At 37.9% G+C, this 18,320-nt stretch overlaps 1 protein-coding gene across 1 annotated transcript; it reads left to right on the top strand.

The window, feature by feature from the left end:
- The first annotated feature begins 6,330 nt into the window (after nt 1–6,330).
- Nucleotides 6,331–17,811, top strand: STAMBPL1 (STAM binding protein-like 1). Its single transcript, XM_010136137.1, has 10 exons — nt 6,331–6,414; nt 7,316–7,533; nt 8,933–9,008; nt 10,423–10,518; nt 11,773–12,127; nt 12,719–12,843; nt 13,696–13,833; nt 14,471–14,583; nt 16,056–16,155; nt 17,515–17,811. The coding sequence occupies exons 1-10, from the start codon at nt 6,331–6,333 to the stop codon at nt 17,569–17,571; spliced, it is 1,362 nt and encodes a 453-aa protein (XP_010134439.1). The 3' UTR covers nt 17,572–17,811.
- The last annotated feature ends 509 nt before the right edge of the window (nt 17,812–18,320 follow it).

The following is an 18,320-nucleotide window of genomic DNA, read 5'->3' as shown; positions in this document are numbered from 1 at the left end:
TTTCTGCATATTGTAGTGGTTTATCGGAGTCTTAGCAAACCCAGCAGCAGTCTAATTTTATTGATGTAGCTTCTTAGTGCAGTAATGTTTGTATTGGTTCCAAAAGGAAAACTGTCCCTAGAAATAAACCAATGATATTACAAGTAGCTACAGTAACTAAGTGCAATCATCCAAATATTTGCAGAACAACTTTAAAAATCTTCAAATAATTGGTCAAACTTTTTTTAACTGTGGGAAAACAGACCCTTCTGTCACCCAAATTTTCTTGAGGTGAAAATAAAGCTCAGTGTTGTCATGTAAGATACAGCACTGAGTGGTCTAATCATATAGGCAAGACTTGGGTTTGGCAGATCTGTGCATGGAGGATCTCCTCTGTACATGATTTCTCTCTCTCAGTACCCAAGCAGGTGAAGATGCTACTGTCTGTACACCACCGACATAGCCTGCAGAGAAACCTCTAGGCAGTGTGCTGGGAGGTGGGTGAGACTGGTCCTCCACAGTAGGTGAAAAAGAGGATATAACTTTGACCCACTGCTAGGAAAGATGATTGTATAGCTCAGCAGCTGCCTCAGGAAGTCAGTGGAGCCTGGGAGGAGGTCTTGGTAGTGCTGTTTAAATGGAGCCATGGAGCTAAGGGGCAATGTTAAATTATGAACCGTTACTGAGATGGGCTTTGGTAGAGTTAAGCTTAGTTGATCCTACTACGAAGAGCAATTTCTCCATGGAAAGATGCAAGGTGCTCAGCAAGCTGCTCCCTGATGTGCTTCTTTTGATTGGAAAGCCATTCTGTTGGTTTTGGTTGATTGCTTTGTTTTGGTTTGGTTTTTTTCCTCTGCAGAAGAGAATGATATTACCATAAGGTTCAGTGCTTTGTTGATTTTTTTTTTTTTTTACAAGAAAAAACTTTTCTAGTTTAATCGTTTTTTTCCTCTGCAGAAGAGAATGATATTACCATAAGGTTCAGTGCTTTGTTGATTTTTTTTTTTTTTTCCAGAAGAAACTACTTTACTAGTTGAATCGTTTGCTTTAATGCTGAATGGTTGTTTCAAAAAACGTTGACAGATGCACATGCTGTTTCTTTTTGGAGAGAACCAACAGAAGGCAGTTTGCTATTTAGCCTGGGTTTTAGCATATTTTATATTAAGAACAACTGTATAAATGATTATGTGCTGTGCCAATACATGGCCTGGCATTTCAAAGAGAGCTGAATGAGTTAGGTGCTGGTATCTCTAAGCTATTTTTCACCAAATTCACTTGAACATCCACTTCAAAGTGCAGAAGTACAAGTATCTGATCACGGGTGACTTACTGGCATGAAACAGCCCTTTATCTTCACTGAGCAATCACTGAATGTGCCCTATTTCAAGTTTGCGGAGACAATTTAGTTCCATTATGGGTAATTAAACGGTGGTTTTTGCACTTGCTGATTTGGCTGTTTAACAAGAACTGACCCCTTTATGGTTTGAGATGCATTTTTATTCTAGGATTCTATAATCATCACACTTCCTAGTATAGTAAAGCAGAGTATTACTGTTTGAGCTTCTCATGAAAATATTAAACCAGGCTTTTTCGTACCGTGGGATGAATGCAAAACAGTGCTGTCAAGAGTAGTTTGTCAAAAGTGAAACTATACAACATTTTAGCTCCTATATTAGCAAATATTTCTAGGTATACTGCAAGGATGCTGATCCCACCAAACTGAACTGAATTATTTTGATGGGTACCACATCTGGGCTTTACATTGTACCAAAATATCATCCAAAAAGATGAGTATTTCTGAAATAATCTACTATCAAAAAATGCCAAGACTAAATCATTGCTAATGCCCCAAGTCCCTGCAATTTTTAACAGCACCTAAACTGTGAATGAGAAAAGTGCTCTGGGAAATTTCACCAGTGATCTCTTTGTGCAACTTTTTACTAAGACCAATAGTCAAAATACTGACAAATGTTGCTGACAGCAGTGAAGTCAGTGTGTTATGACTAGTCCCCTCAGAATTTAAAAATGTTACGAAGGGGAAACTAATTTGTCAAAGTACCTAATAACAATGTTTCAAAGTAATGTGACAAATGGAAACTAATTATTAAACTAATAACTTCCTGATGTTAGGCAGTGACTTGTTTATAAATCCAAAAAGCTCGCTCAACATTTAAAAACCTCTTCTGAAGAACTGAAGAAGCAAAAGCAGCCTCAAGATGATGATAAGGAGGTACTCTGAGCTCCTCTTTGTGGCTGTGTCCTCTCCAGAAAGTTTGAGCAGCGCATCTCCCATTGGGGTACCACCAGTCCCTGTGTGCATTCTTTGGCAGAGCACGGTCCTCCTTGACATCACTGTCTTTGCTGGTTCGGTATTGGTAAAGGACATATCATACTAAACAGACATTTCAGAGCAGGTCATAGGAACACATGAAAACTGATACAAGCTCTTTCTGCCCAGGCTGCAGATTTGGGTCCACACAAGGTGTTGCAAACACAACTTGTGTAACTTAGATAGTTCATACTGCACATGAGCTAATAAGCTTTGCTGTGCAGCCATGCATACCAACACCTGCTCTTGAGGTTCTTGATATGTCTTGATGAACTTATTCTATCTTAATGTACTACTGTTTGCATATACTTTTAACTTAAAATTGCTCTTTCTGCTTTTCACTTCCCTGGTACTTGGTACCATGCTGCATCTTAATCAAATGTTACCTAAGTCCATCTAACTTCATTGGATTGCCTGGAATTGTGAAGCAGAAGAATGCATCTTACTCTTACAATTTAGAGCACTTTACGCTCTAATAGACCAAGACAGCTCCAAGCTAGCATTGCTACTTATCCTCTGTGGCTGGGGCTGTGGTGTAGTTCACTGTATTAGCATAACTAGTTTGTATATTTGAGCATAATTAGTTTCACTTACACAGAGTGGTTTGACATTTGAATCTCTCTTTGCTCTTGTGCAGTGAAATACAAGTGAATTTCCAGAAGACAAATGGCCACCCATCAAGACTGGGCAATTCCTGTAGGCACTGTAATAGGTTTTAGGCTGCATTTTCAAAGCCAGCTCATATCAATGTAGGACAGCACTGCCTTGGAAAGGGGCAAGTCTTTCTATTTTGCTGGCTTCACGTTTCAATCCCTCCTCCCTTGCATTCTGAGTTTGAGAAGGAAGTAATTAATTTTAAAAGTCCATCAGCTAGAGCTTGCCTTGAAGTCACTGATGTCAACAAAGTGGAAGTACAAAGCAGCATGGCGGGGGTGAAGGGAGCCCCTTGGCAGTGTAGTGGCCTTCGACCAGCTGAAGGTGGTTGTGAAGCTGTGCCGTGAGGAGCATTACGCACAAAGGCATTCGGGGGAATGTGCACGTGGCGGTGTTTTTAGTAAAGCTTAACTTCCTGCATTTTAATTGTTTATAATTCTGTCCAGAGTTTCCATGTGTTAGGGATAATATATTGGAGTGCAGTCATAAGACAGCACACATTCTTTTAGGCTGGTTTTTGTTTTTTTTTTTATTACACTGCCACCTGTAATAGCTAGTATATTTGAGTTAGCCAACATTTTTGTAAAAGTGATACAAATTCATAAGAGTTGTCCTCCTTTATTTAGAGTGTCTGGGTTTTAATGTGTTCCTGAAACCAAATTTAAAAAGTCCATTTCCTCTTTTATTTGCAGCAATTCTTCTGCTAAGATCTTGTACTGTGGCTTGACTTGTGCTCTGTGCAGATCTTCTGCATCCTTTCAAACCTCTGACAGAATTTTGAGGAAGTGTGAGTTTCCACTGTTTGCAGATGACTCCTCTTAAAAATACCTGATATTACACATTTTTTCCTTATTTTTAATGCTTCTTTAGGTTAAAAAAAATCACTGAAATAACTTGTGACTTGAATATTCTTAGAGGCAACCAAGATTAGAAATGTTTGCAAGTAAAAAGTTCCACGATGGCTCCCTGTACCAGTTCCAAAGAGAGTTTGGTTGGGGGATACCACAGGCTTCTTTATCAAAGACCTCTTTGGGGAATACTGCTCCCTGAAAAGCTAAACAAAACCACCACTAGTGGCTTTTGTGTTTCTCACTTGCTGCACTAACATTTCTCCACTTGCCTATCAGCTAGACTGAAGGGTCTTCAAGGTGCAGTAATAGTTGAAAGAGGCATATGTCCTCCATAGGGAAGCAACTCAAGAACATTCTCTGAAGTGCCCATTTCCTCACTAGATTTTGGAGAAAGTCCGTAAGGGAGAAAGTGCTTGAAAAGTAGGGTTTCTTTGCTCAAAAGCTGCTAACTGAAATAGGGAATCAAATAGAAATACATTTCTGCACCTTTTACTTCTGAACAATTTTTTTTTTTGTATAAACTGAATGATCAGAATATTTTGAAGTTTGCCAAACTTGGATGCATGCTTTAGACCAGCTATCATAGATCTCCTGGTTGCTTCTAGGGGAGGGGAAAAAAAAAATCCACAAGTGATGGAAAAGTGAGTGAATAAATGGTTTTAAAATCTTGACTTCTAAGCTCTCAGTTTTGGGTTTTTTTGTTTTTAATTTTATTTTTATTCCTCAGCCACACAGACCATGTGAGTGCAGAGTCTGTCACTGAAGGTTTTATTTCTGCTTAGAATCTGAGCTGCAGGGGCAGAAGACTAGCAGGAGTTCTGTGCTGGCCAAGCTTTTAGCTCTCTCCTTTCACAGTCTACCACATATACAGCTGAAGAGGAGTTTCAGGTGGAACTAGCGATAAGGCAGTGTGTTTCTTGCTGTAGGCTAAACCAAAAATATTTAATTATTGACTTTCTGCAGTTTGAATAGACCATGAATAGGCTCTTCTGACAAGCCGATCATTTACACCAGAGCTCCATGTATGTAAAAATAAATTGTTTAGAGAACTGTTCCCGTTAGCACTGCAACCACAACTAATGTAGATATCTTGGGTGTATAAGCCATGCTCCTTTTTTCTTTTTCTTTTTTTTTTTTTGTCTCCAATTGTGCAAGCATTTCAAATACCGTAATTTGAAATAAGCAGGTCTTGAAATTGACTTCATAGACCTATGACATACCTGATTATGAGAATAAAAATCTTGAAAATGGAAAACATGAGTATAAAGTTAAGCAAGAATATATTCATTGAGATTGGGTGGTCTTACATAAAAGTGGAGTAAGATTGATTTAATAAGGTGGAATAAGTATACCACTAAGAGTTTTTACTGGTAAAACAGATGATTCTGATTATTTTAAAGGCAGTATATTACTTAAATGAATCTAATGTCTCCTGTAATACTTGCAGTAATGGTTAAAATTAAAGACTGATCTAATAAATACTATTAGTTTTTGGAAGAAAATCAGGAAGACTCAAATAAAGAAATCAGTACTTGAGAAATGCAGCCACCTAAAAACACAGTAGAGTTGTTTTCCTCCAGCACAGAGTCCTCTGGCCTCTAGAGAAAGATGTACTGAGAAAGTATCTTTGCTGAACCCACGCTTTCTGCTTTTACAAAAGCATAAAGCATATTTATTGCAATATATAAAGTGCCTTTGGCATTCAGGATCAGATCTGTTTAGACTGAGTGCTCAGAAGTTAAAAACCACATTAGGACCTTTATTTTCATATTTAATTTAAATAACTAATTCCACTTTCAGGGGGTTGTTTGGGGTTGTTTTCTAAATATTTGTCTTTACTTGCTCAGAGCTGTGCAAGAATCAATTACCATCAGTGAATTCATTGAGTTCATTGTATTTTGAGTGTTGTTGAAGTCAGCAAGCTGTGCAGGTGAAACGCATGGTGTTTGGAATATTTTCTCTATTTTATATCACTGATACGAGTTTGTCTGCTGAGTTTTATTTTTAACTATGGGCTTAGCAGGAAAAAAGATGTCAGATTCACACTATTTATAAATGCGTTTCTCAAACCATATGCTCAAGGAAACACAGAATCTGTGATTATTCTTTGGCCTCTGAGTTTTTAACTTCATGCTCAACAGCTGCGGTTTTTTGAAGTTGCTATAAAAAATGTAAAAATAATTTGTTATATTGTGTTCTAATCCACTGTAATAACATTAGAACAGGTCAGCTAGTCCACAGCTGTCCTGTAAGCCCCCATGCATTCCCATTTTAAGTTCTAGGTGCCTGGTAAATTTTAGATTATTACTAAATGTGTAAGTACTGTAATACCGAAGTAATAAGTGTGTGCAGGCATGCAAACTTACATGACATTTGAACGCATTTCTTCAACAATCATTTTTTCCAGCACATCACCACAATCAACGTGTCTATGTTCAAGTTCCCCTTCTGCTAATAAACCCTGAGACAGCTGGCTGCAAGTATTGAGCACTGGATTGATACTGCCCTTTAAGTCAGATGGATACTTTGGAAGAAAAGAGCGATCTGCTTGGTTTGCAGACAGACATCAACATGGAACTACCGTTCACTGTCAGCTCCTTGGTATGTCTTACAAAGAAATGCTTTAGTAGCTGAGCACCCTCCCTTTCAAATAGGAAACCATTCAAGAGAGCTGTTTAGCAGTGTTGGCTGTCAGCTACAAGGGTCCCTTCCTGCTTGCTGCCAGTTCCTGCCATGTTCTGCCCCATGGTTTTGTTGGAATTTATTTTATTTCTATTTATGTTGTTTATTGTGTTTTAGCTTGTTTCACTAATCTGGTTTTTAAGAAGTTGAAGTAAACATTTTGAAAAGAAAGAGTAAAAATTTTCATCTGCCGGTAGCCAATTACTTAGCGGCTTAACAGGAAGGTAATGATTATAATAAGCAGCTATGCCTCTTCTTCGAGTTAATTCTGACTTCTTAGGTTTTAACTGCTGCGTTTGAAACTGGGAATGAATATTTGACATGAACTGTTGACTGACCAGGGGAACTTATTGCTCTTTGTTAGATGAACTGTACCTAGAACTGATGCCCTATACATCATGTAGTAGGAGTCTGAGTATTCAGGCTCACCATCAAATTAGTTCAATAGCTTAAGGCAGAACACTGTAGAGTTCCATGTTTGGTGGATTCTAAAGAGGACACACTTTGTGTTGCCTTTGATCATTCCTGCAGGGATTTACTTAATTTTATCTTAATTTTTTTCTGGGATTTTTTTTTTTCTTTTTTAGTTTAAAGATTTGAGGAGGGGAATAAGATATCTTTTTATTTGTAATGGCAATCACAATTTATTAACAACTGAGAAACATGTGAGAATGTTTCAGCTGTGGCTAGTGGTGGGGAAACCAGCATCCATTTTGAGAAAAAACCTGAAGATTTCCAGGGAGTTTCTTGAATGAGATCACTTACTGAAAGTGAAGTGTAATATCTGGTTCTCTTTGCTAACCTCTCTGTTCTTTTTCAGAAAAAGCTTATAGCTGTTCCTGACCATACAGACATCTCTGTGACCCCAGAAGAGAGAGTACGTGCCTTAAGCAAACTTGGCAGCAATATCACAATCAATGAAGATATCACCCCACGTCGTTACTTTAGATCCGGAGTAGAGATGGAGCGAATGGCATCAGTGTATATGGAGGAAGGAAACCTGGAGAACGCTTTTGTTTTTTATAATAAGTTCATAACGTAAGAAACCATTTGTAGTCATTACAGTTTATAATTCTGAGTAAACTGAAGAGCTGTAGTGAAAACAGGGCACCCCTTCAGATCAGGAGAAAAATATCTAGTGTGTTCTTATGGAATAGCTTTGTCCTCCAGAGCTCTTCAACCACAGGCCTTGTTCTAATTTCATCTCAACTGTTAGTATGGTAGTTCTATCCATCTATTAACTGCCAGGCACGAACTGATCTAATATACAGAGGTTTAAGTTTACTGTACCAGGCTGTACTATGAGCACTGTTTCTCACAGATTATTCTCATGTATCACCATGTCGGTTAAGTACAGTGCATGGCTTAAAAAGCAACATTTAGATAAGATTTCTGAGCTTTTAATAGTTATACCCCATGACCTTCTGCTGATCTTAAATATGGTAGTATTGCACAGCACTTAAAAACGTGAAAAAACGCCTTTTGGCCTCTTTTTACTTTTCTTCCCCAAAGGAATTAAGTACAATTTATTGCTTCTTACAGGAGTAAATACAAAATCCACAGTATTTGTTCATTGCGTGATTTTTCTCCCCACTCAAGAAAAACCCCACCAACCCCCCCCCAAATCTGGACAGCTCTCAAAATAGTCAGCTGAAAAATATAGCAGAGGCAGATTTAATCTTTTTAACTAGCTAGTTTTGCTGCAGGATTGATTGGTTTGTTTTCTTGCTTCTGAAAGGTTTCTAATGCATGTTTTTATTTTTTTATAACAGGAGACCTCCTTCCTCCCCTATTCTTTTCCTCATACTCTGAAAACTAGACCAAAACTTCCTTATTCCACTTAATTTTAAATGTATGAATCTATAAAAAAGAGGGTGTGGAGGTGAACATTGCACAAATTGCTGAAAGAATGGTAGCAGCTGTGTACTCCAAACTCTTTTCAGAGTGTTGCCATAATTTAGATGTCTGGGTAGTTAATAATACTGCAGTTTGCTGTGCAGCCTGGTCTGGTAAAAATAACTGCTTTAATGATAGTCAGTGCATTCAGGACTTCCCATTTAAGATTCAACATTTTAGCTAAGGACAGATAAAGACAGCAGAAATAGGATTTATTACCATGGGCTAGGGTGGAGGGTGCTTTTGAGGGCTCATTTTCGGTGCTGGCTGCTAGTTAGTCCTTTTTTTTAACCCAACCCTCTACTAATGAAAACCAAAGTATATTCAGACGTAGAAAATAGTCTCTTGTCGTTACCCTCTATGTCCCGTACAAGTCCATACAAGAATTTAAGTGTTCAAACAAATGTGTCAAAACTTGCTCCAAGTCATCTGGAATTCAGTGTTTAACAGTTAGCTAAAACCGATTTTTCTGCCAGCCTCCAAGCTTCCGTGAATATTCCTCTGGCTACTGAGTCAAATTTATGCATGTTTAATTTTCTAGGTTGTTTGTAGAAAAACTGCCCGGTCACCGAGACTATCACCAATGTGCAGTACCAGAAAAACAATATATTATTAAGGTAGGGTTATAGTTTCCTGTCCTTTAACATTTCCCCTAGAATCTGTCCATTCTTTCCTAGCATTCCTCTTTCCTCAGTACACACATAGCTCTCAACAGCCACAACAAATTGAATTTCTGATACTTTCTGCACTAGTTACTCATGTTTTGATTTAATCACTTGATCATTACTGAAAGTTAAATTATCATTCTAAAAGATGAACAAGAACAGTCTCTGTGTAGGCTGGTAGACTGTTGGAAATGCAGGTACCTCTACTTCCGAAAGTTTACTTATTAAAAATACACTAACGTTCAGAGTTTGATTCTGGTGCCAGTTATGTGGGTAGCTGATGGTCCAAACTGACTGTTGCAAACAGAAGGACAGACAGATGTGTTGCATTACTCGTGTCTGTGCATTATTTGCTTATCCTGCTAAATAATAAAAGTGTAATTTTTGCTTTCTCTATTACCAAATGTGTATTTACTTAGTTTTTAACAGATTGTTTTTCCTCCACTTATATGCAAAATGGTTTTGCTTGTTGTTTGGGTTTTTTTCTTTTTTCTGAAAGGTAAATCTCAATTACATCCTTATACTGAGCTTAAAACCTCTGGAATTGCCCAATGAGAATTATTACAATAAGCGTAAGGGTCTCTTGCTTCATGCTGCCATATTCACCTGCTTTCTCTGCTGGTAAGGCTGAATAATGTCATATTCGAAGCCAAAATGCTTCGTACCAGATTTTTGTCTGTGGCCCACAATCTAGGAAAACATCCCTGTTGACAAATGACGTCTAACATACTCTCCCTCCCATAGCACTCAGTAGGATTAAGCATGTGGTCTTTTTCCCTCTCTTGTCTACAGCCTTAAAATTATTTTGTAGTAGCCTCTGCATCAGTAGAAAACATTGGGCATTTTTTTTTTTTGTTTTACAAAACAAAAATGTTTTGTCTGCTGGGGCCGTCACAGGAATAGCTATCATTGCAAATAAAGTGGTTTTTTTTTCCTTCTCTGGAAATGGGCATATTCAGTCCTCTTTCTGTCCAGCAGGTCCCAGCAAAATGATGATCCTACTTGAAAGTTAGACTTAGCTTTTTTTATAAATTACACCTATTGCAAAAATGTAAATCTTCATGCACCTATTAAACAAACCAGAGAAAACAGATTGCTAGAAAACAGATTGCTTCCTTGAGGTAAGTAGTCATGTCGCACCATTTACTGACATAAATTACTATGGTTTTATTGAAATCAGTGTACTATAAAAGTTTTATAAACTGATGATTTAGTTTGTATTTCTTCCTTTCTTTCCTGGGAGAAGAGCAGTATTTTTTCAAATTTTGTATTTTTTGAAATCTGTATTACAGCTGAGTTTGTTTTCCAGGTAGTTCTTTTAAAAGGTGAAAAATAAACTGACCTGTCTTTCTCCCCCACCCCAAAGAAACTGAAGGAGGTTGCATTTCCACGGACAGATGAATTGAAGAGAGATCTTTTGAAAAAATACAACTTAGAATATCAAGAATACATGCAAACCAAAGTAAGTTTTATAAGGTTGTTAAATCTTTATATGACAGAAGAAACATTCGTACTAAATGTTCTTAAAAATTAAGCAGTAAAATGCCAGTCCTACAAGAACATAATCGTTTCACAGGCTGCTTACAATGACTTTTCACATCTTGGAATCAAATCAGTTGGTCATTTGAAAATGTGTGCTTGGAAATAAACATGCTGTGGTATTTATATAATGACAGTCTATGAATATCTGAATAGTCTTGGGTACACTCTGATTTTGATTTATAAATAGGATATTGTTCAGACACTTTCATGAGTGTGTGGAAGAAGTCTCTTGGCTGCGAATGTGCTCAAGTTTCACCTGATCCTCTTTGAGCATTTAAGTGTAACAGTAAATACTTGCATTTTGTGTGTTGAAGTCAGTGAAAACGGGACTTGTAGTTTTAAAAACTTGTCTTGGAAGTCTGAGAAAACACACCTTTTCTTTCTTTCCCTTGAAAATGGACCTAGAGAATTCAGAAGACAAAAAACCCAAAACCACTCAACCCAACACCTGTCACCAGTTGGTGTGAGGCTTTCTTTCCTGCTCCATTTTGTTCATGGCATTTAAGAAATTACTTTGCTCTGTCTTTTTTCATTTGCTTATGAAGATGCTTGATGCTTTTCTTTACCAGGGAGCAGGAAAGGCTGTTGAAACCTGAAGCTTCCATTGCAGTTCATGGAGCAGCAGGTGGCTTGGGACAAGGGGGCATAGGCCAGAGTGGAGAAGGCACCGCATGTGTCTGAGGCTGGAGAGGTTATGCACCAAAGCCAGGTTAAAGAATCCAGGAAAAGCTGAGGAAAGAAAGTAGCAGGAGAAAGTCTACCAACCTGAACAGCAGCAACAAGCAACAAATACAGATACCAAAATGGATTATGAAATGTACCCAGAAAACCCATGTGCTCGTGCATTTCTCATTGCGTCGAAATTGTAAGGGCTTACACTTGTGTCTAGTCTCTTTACCGTTACTGTTCTAAAAAGTCTTTTTCTAATGTCTTTATTAGTAAGGACAAATGAGGCCAATGCTAATCACTACTGAAGTAAAAACACAAAACACCACAGGTATGCAGATAGGAATTCCTTACTTAGTGTATTTCCTTCCATATTATACTACTTCGGGGTATATAGTTGTATTTGCCAGTTCAGCAAACAGGTTCCAAAAGACTTAATTTTTAATGTCAGGATTTTTTATAGCTTTTTTAGTGTTCTGAGAATGTTGCTATTTTGCATATGTTTCAGAACAAATATGAAACTGAATTTCTGAAGAAACTAGAGCATCAAAAGCTAATAGAGGCAGAAAAGAAGCGAATTGCACATATGCGGCAACAGCAGCTTGAATCAGAACAGTTTCAATTCTTTGAGGATCAACTGAAGAAGCAAGAACTAGCTCGAGATCAGAAAATCAAAGAGAGAATGGTTATGTCTGAACAGATCGATGGAAGTATGCTATCTTGTATTTCTGTACCGGACAACAGTTCCGTATCTACTGCACTGCTTGAGAAGAATGAGCGGAGTGGCACATCTGGCTGTGCTGGACATTCGCCTCCAGTAAACCGGGTCTTAAAGCCAGCGGCTACTTTAAGTGCAGTTCAGAGTAAGTGCGGAGATTTGTTTTTTAACATTTTTATTTTATCTGCCTCTTTGCTACTTGTAGCAGTCCACATATTGCTGCATTTATTCACTGTGGGTATGTCTGTAGTAAAATAAGCATGAACAGGTTGATTTCCACACAGCAGTTCCATACAGTTTCTTCATTTTAAGAGAGATTAGTTGCTCAGGTTCACATTTTCTAGTTGAGTACCAATAGATGATCTAGAGATCGAGCCTTAGTGTTCCTGTGGGATGAAGTCTGACTTTTGGTGTGGACTTTAAGACTACAGAAGCAGAACCTGCTGTGGTTCAATGTGGAAAGTCCTGGCCTGGAAGAAGGTATCAGCTTACTGTCACCTCAGGGACAAGCTAGTGAGCATATCTTATGGCGTGCTGACCTCAGTTTAGGGTTAAATGCTTGTGCTGTACATTTATGGTCATTAAAAATCTGTGATGTGGTAAGTATAATTCTCTCACTTTAATGATTTCCTGTAACTGTACGTTTCCTACTTTTAGGGAACTTCACTGTGTAAGCTGCAAATGCCTTTTTATCTCTCTCTCCATTTCTTTGTTGTCGTTGTTGTTTTTGTGTTAGCTGAATTGGCCGAAGCACTCAGAGGCGTCATTTTGCCCAGGGATCTCTGTCACAAATTTCTGCTGCTAGCAGAGGCAAATACAGTAAGAGGAATAGAGACATGTGGAATTCTCTGTGGAAAACTGGTACAGTTTAACCTCACTTTTGTATGGGAAGACATATTTGATAGTACAGTATTTTCCTGTAACATACCAATTTCAGAGTAAAAGCATATCTAAACAATTAGTCTTTAATGTAGATAACTTCATATTATAACCTGAGCGGTCACTTCAGCAGTGTGGGCTTGCCTTATTGGGGAATCATTTGATCTAAGTACACTGCTGTCCTTATAAAATGCAGCACATTTTTCAACAAGCTATAAAATACAGGCTTTTTCAAGTACTTTCTCTAGCATTCATCTAAGGTAAGTGGGGTTTAGTTACAGGACAATGAAATATAAAGACTGTTAGAATCTACTGGAGTCATCAAATTCATAGTGGCTCAACAAAAAAGAAGAAAATCCCTCTATCAAACTGTAGAACATCTGATTTTCAGGCTGGATTTTTCCTTTGACCTTTCAGAACAGGGCAAGATGTCATGGCTGATGCTGGCATACCAGGAGTTTTAAAGATGATGTTCAATTATATTTGAATTGTATAAAGAGAAAGAATGTCAAGGGCAGTGATGTTCCAAGATTCACAGAAAATAATTGTAGTATTCTCTTTTTTCATGTTTTTAATTATTTTAAAGGACAACATTTTATTGCTGGTCTATGAGAACATTTCAATACAACAATCTTGTGTTGTCTCGCATGCTGCCCTATATGTTTCCATGATAAAATGCTGAGGCATGTTTTCAGGTGCAGGAAGTCGGTATAGCTGCACTGGAATCAATGGAGCTATACTGCTTCATTTTAGCTGATAGGCTGGATAGCTTTCAGATTCAGCAATTATTCATTAGTTCATTTTTTCCACTCTAAGGCAACGTTTGTTTTACAGACACATAATGAATTTACTATTACCCATGTAATAGTGCCAAAGCAATCTGCAGGACCAGACTACTGCGACATGGAGAATGTGGAAGAATTATTCGGTGTTCAGGATCAGTATGACCTCCTCACTTTGGGTTGGATCCATGTACGTAGGACTCATTCTGGCTTTTCTATATCGGATCTGCATACTATGTGGGAAAAAAAAAAAACCCTGAAATATCAAACTACAGAAATAACTGTCATAATCCAAATTAATTTGCTCACTTAATTCTAATGAAATGAGTACTAATATGCTTCACAAATGGGTGTTTCTTAATGCAGTTGAGGCATCCTGTTGACACACTGGGCCTGCTTTTGCCAGTGCAACTTCTGTTATGTCAATTTAGGGGTATTTTATTACTCTCCAATGCCATTTATTTTTCTACTGTATTCAAAATTCAGGGAGGAGGGTATTGTGTTGTTTGATCTTTATATTAATTTCACTCTTAGAGATTTTGGACAATCAGGTCATTTCCCTTTGTCTTGTGCTTCTTCATTCCACCTTTTCCCCCCCATAATCAGAAAATTGCTTGTACATCTGGTTGTGAATGTGCCTCCATAAACCTCGTACTGAAAAGTCACCATAACAATGCAGAATCTGGGTTAACAGGAATTTAAGAATCCAACCTGGGGAAGTACTGATGCTTTCACTTGTTAAAAATTATTGTTCCTTCTCAAATGTATGTCAACCTTGATTTGTAAGAAATATTTCATGATGTTGAGTTTTCCCTTTCTTTTTGTAGACACATCCAACACAAACTGCATTCTTATCCAGTGTTGATCTTCATACTCATTGTTCTTATCAGCTAATGTTGCCAGAGGCCATTGCAATTGTTTGTTCACCAAAGCATAATGAGTGAGTTCTGATTTTTCTAAGTAATGTTCAGATATTTTCCCCTGCTGCTTATTGTAAAATTTGATCAAACTCAAACAGCACATGTCAATTGAGATGAAGGGCAGGAATTGTGAGTTTGTTGTCTTTAAGTTGCTTAGACCTGCATTCCAGTCAGTTTCTACACACAGTATTGTCTCTGGCTTCTCTCTCCTCCTTCCTTCCCAGCCCTAAGTTTTAAATTATATTTGTACTCTGCTCAACCGAGTAGTAATGACAGGAGACCTCATTGCCAGTGCCCTACCACAGACCTATCTTCATTCTATCTGATGAAGGAAGTGGAGGGTTTAGATGTATCTCTCTAGGATGGTATGAAGATTGCAGTTTGGGGAGCAGAGGGATAAAGATCGCTTTTTTGATAATAAGGTCCTGGTTTTGTATTTCATAAAATACAAACAATAAGTATCTGGAAAAACCTGGAACTATGTAAGTATTAATGCAAAGGTTTATAATAGAACAGGTTGCCCAGAGAAGGTGTGAAGTCTACATTCTTAAAGATACTCAAAACCTGAAGGGACATGGTCCTTCCAACCTAAACAATTTTGTAATCCTGCTTTTGTGTCCTTGGCGCTAACTCAATTGTTTAGTCTGTGCATTTCTTCAGCCTTTCTTTTTGGCCTTCTGTCACTGTAGGTGACTTCTATGAATCCCATTCTGGTTACCGAACTTCCTGTATGGGCCATTTAGGTAGCACAGCTGTAAATACAGATTGAGTGGCAAGTGCACAAGCACTAGGCTTTGTAATGCAGAGCACTTCTGCATATCTTTTCAAGTCTCTGGACTTCCAAGACTCTTTCACAGTTTATGCTGATCCCATGTAACCAATTCTAACCTGTTACTCCTACCTGTAACATTTATTAATCAAGTGCTGTCCTGTAGTTATTAGGTATTAATGTTCTTTACAGAATGATGGGATTTCTAACATTTTATTAACTAACATATTATTATTTACTCTGTGTTACACATACAGCAGTGCATTTTCTAGTGCTTTGTATTACCTGATTACCTAAAAGAGTTGGGAGGATGTGTACTCTCTCTGTAATAGTCATTTACATGGGCTGTTCTCTTAAGATGCTCCTCTAGATTTCAGTGAGTGAAATGCAATCCAGAACACCTTAGTTTCTGGTTTGTATCTGTTCCTGTATGAATTGGCCTCAGCCCTTAGTAGGGTAACCTGCCTAATGGGAGTAACATCAGTACTGAGATTTTTTTTTTTATCTCCCCTTCCCCTCATCAACTCTTCCTTTACAGAAATCAATTTCCCTTGATTTCAAATACCTTTAAGAAGACTTCAACTCAGCCATGGCTCCTGTGTTTCAAAGGTCACTGAGTACCATTCTGTTGTTCTTCTGTTAAGCTAAGCAACCTGTATGTGAAACCTTGGACATGTATTACAGGAACAGTATATAACAGCAGTTTCATCTTTTGCTTTCCAGCACTGGCATCTTCAGACTTACTAATGCTGGCATGCTAGAAGTTTCTGCTTGTAAGAAGAAAGGATTCCATCCACATACAAAGGACCCTAGGTTATTTAATGTAAGTATATAATCCAGCATGGTTTTGACTGTTCAAATTCTTACCCGTAGTTCTGCTGCCTGCAGAAATTATACATGCTTTAGATTAGATTTCTTTATCATTTTCTCCCCCCTTTAATAATTCATTATACTTCACTGACCAAATTAGACATCAGGAGTCTACTGAAGCAGTCAATAACAGCCACAAGGTGAGTGTTACACACTGCTATTCAAATGGTGGCTAACCACAGGCAGTTACCATCAGACACCGCTTTTACCTGCTCTCAGAAGCAGCAAAAGTCAGTTTCAAATGAGAGTTATTCCTGAGCTCTTCAGTTTTTAAAAAATAATTCAGTTCATCTACCCAACTGTAGCATCCCAACAGAACATTCAGCTGCTAAAAAATACCGCTCAGATAGATTAAGCCCCAAATGGAAGAAAATTAAAGCTGAAAGACAATGGAAATTACTACTTTGTTGTAGGACTCTCAGAATGTCAGTCTTCCTCCTCAAAAGAAGGGGAGATGGGGGTTCTTTGTTTTGTTCTGTCCTTTCATCAGTCACTACAGGGATAATGAGAAGGTAGTCTGACTGAAAAATTTTAACACTTTTGTTCGAGAGGGACTTTTTTCAGTGGTCCTTTACAGATTTAGTTCATCAATGAAGTTATGGGCCACTGGTGCTCATTTATAATCAATAGGCTCACCGCTGGTATCATATCATACACAAATACCCTTCCAAGCACTATCCCCAGAACACATGAATCTTCCAATAAAAAGTACAAGATCACAGTCTCATTTCCTGGAGAAAAAAATATCAGGGGTGATGATAATGCAGGAAGCTTCATGAAATCTGACTAGAAGAATCCTAATCTGCATGTTGTTTCTAGTAACAAGTCTTCTCCACAGACCCAGTACAAGCTGTTAGTTATGACTGTGTGTAGAGACACAATCTAATCCTAAGAGCTTTAGAAAAATCCATCACGTGGTCAGATGCATCTGAAGCCACTACAGAAAGAGAAGGGAGTTCACTGTTTCCTTGCTGCTGTCCCCCAGGCACCTTCCCACACACCACCTTTCTTCTTCATTGCAGGTATCACACTCTGATACATAAAGGATAGCACAGAACTATAATCTGTTTCATAGGGTGAGCATGAATCAACATCCTCTTTAGAAATTTATTTCTGACTGGATGTTGTAGTCCTTGCTTTATTTAGCAGTCTACACCTGTGACAGTCAGGTTTGCAAGTGAGAGGTACGGTCACAGTTGGATAGGCAGGCATACTATTAAGGAGGCTCAGAAAATCAAAAGGAAACGATAGCCCTTGTATGCTATTCTACTGAAACTGATTTCAGTGAGTAATGGGTTGACTTCTTCTGCAGCCATGTAACCATGTGGTCGGGAAAGACATAAAGATAATTGTGCTGGATCTGAGGTGATACGGATGGACGACAGCACTGTTACTATACAAATGGCCAAAACGGAAAAATGGATTCCTGTTTTTCCTACATTTTCAGAATGACTTTTATATTTATACATTTTAGATTGAATGGTTTCATATTTATTGCTCTAGCCTGTCTTGGAGTTATTTTGTTGCTCTGTCAAGATGAAGTTCAGTGGCATTACTCCTGAATGTGTAAACAAGTTCACCTACAAAACACAATAAAATGAATTTCAAATAACAGTAACTGTGTTGAAATAATGTTTCATTTGTCACTTGTTGGCATTAAATGCTCTCTGGGAATTAGATATTTTTAACAGTGGTTGGCTTTTTGTGACTTCCAGCTCTGTATATCTCTTCCCTCCTTCAATGTCGCAACAGTATGTGTAGTAGAGGCAAATGCATAAGTCTGGGTGATTTTTTTTTTTTCATCCTTCTGTTTTCCACTTAGCCAGAACTTTAGTCCTTTACCTGAGAGCTGTGCTTCATTATGTCTTAGAATAGCAGAGATGCATCAGAGTCCCTTGGAGAAATGTGCCTCCTCCAGTAGAAACTGTTATTTGAAATCAAGAGATCTCATCCTGAAAGAGACTCCTTGGATCTATCTTGAGTTAGAGAAATAGGTCTAGATAGAGTTAGAAGGAAGATCCGTACAAAGTTATTTGCTCTTATAAGAGTTTATTTAGTATCTGCTCCAAGAACCTAGATGACCTATACTTTAAATAATAAGGTTAGTACAAAAAGGTT

Source organism: Buceros rhinoceros, unplaced genomic scaffold (assembly GCF_000710305.1).
Source record: "Buceros rhinoceros silvestris isolate BGI_N320 unplaced genomic scaffold, ASM71030v1 scaffold37425, whole genome shotgun sequence".
Taxonomy (NCBI): domain Eukaryota; kingdom Metazoa; phylum Chordata; class Aves; order Bucerotiformes; family Bucerotidae; genus Buceros; species Buceros rhinoceros.
Note: the sequence above shows the minus strand (reverse complement) of the source record. Positions and strands in the feature narration are given on the sequence as shown.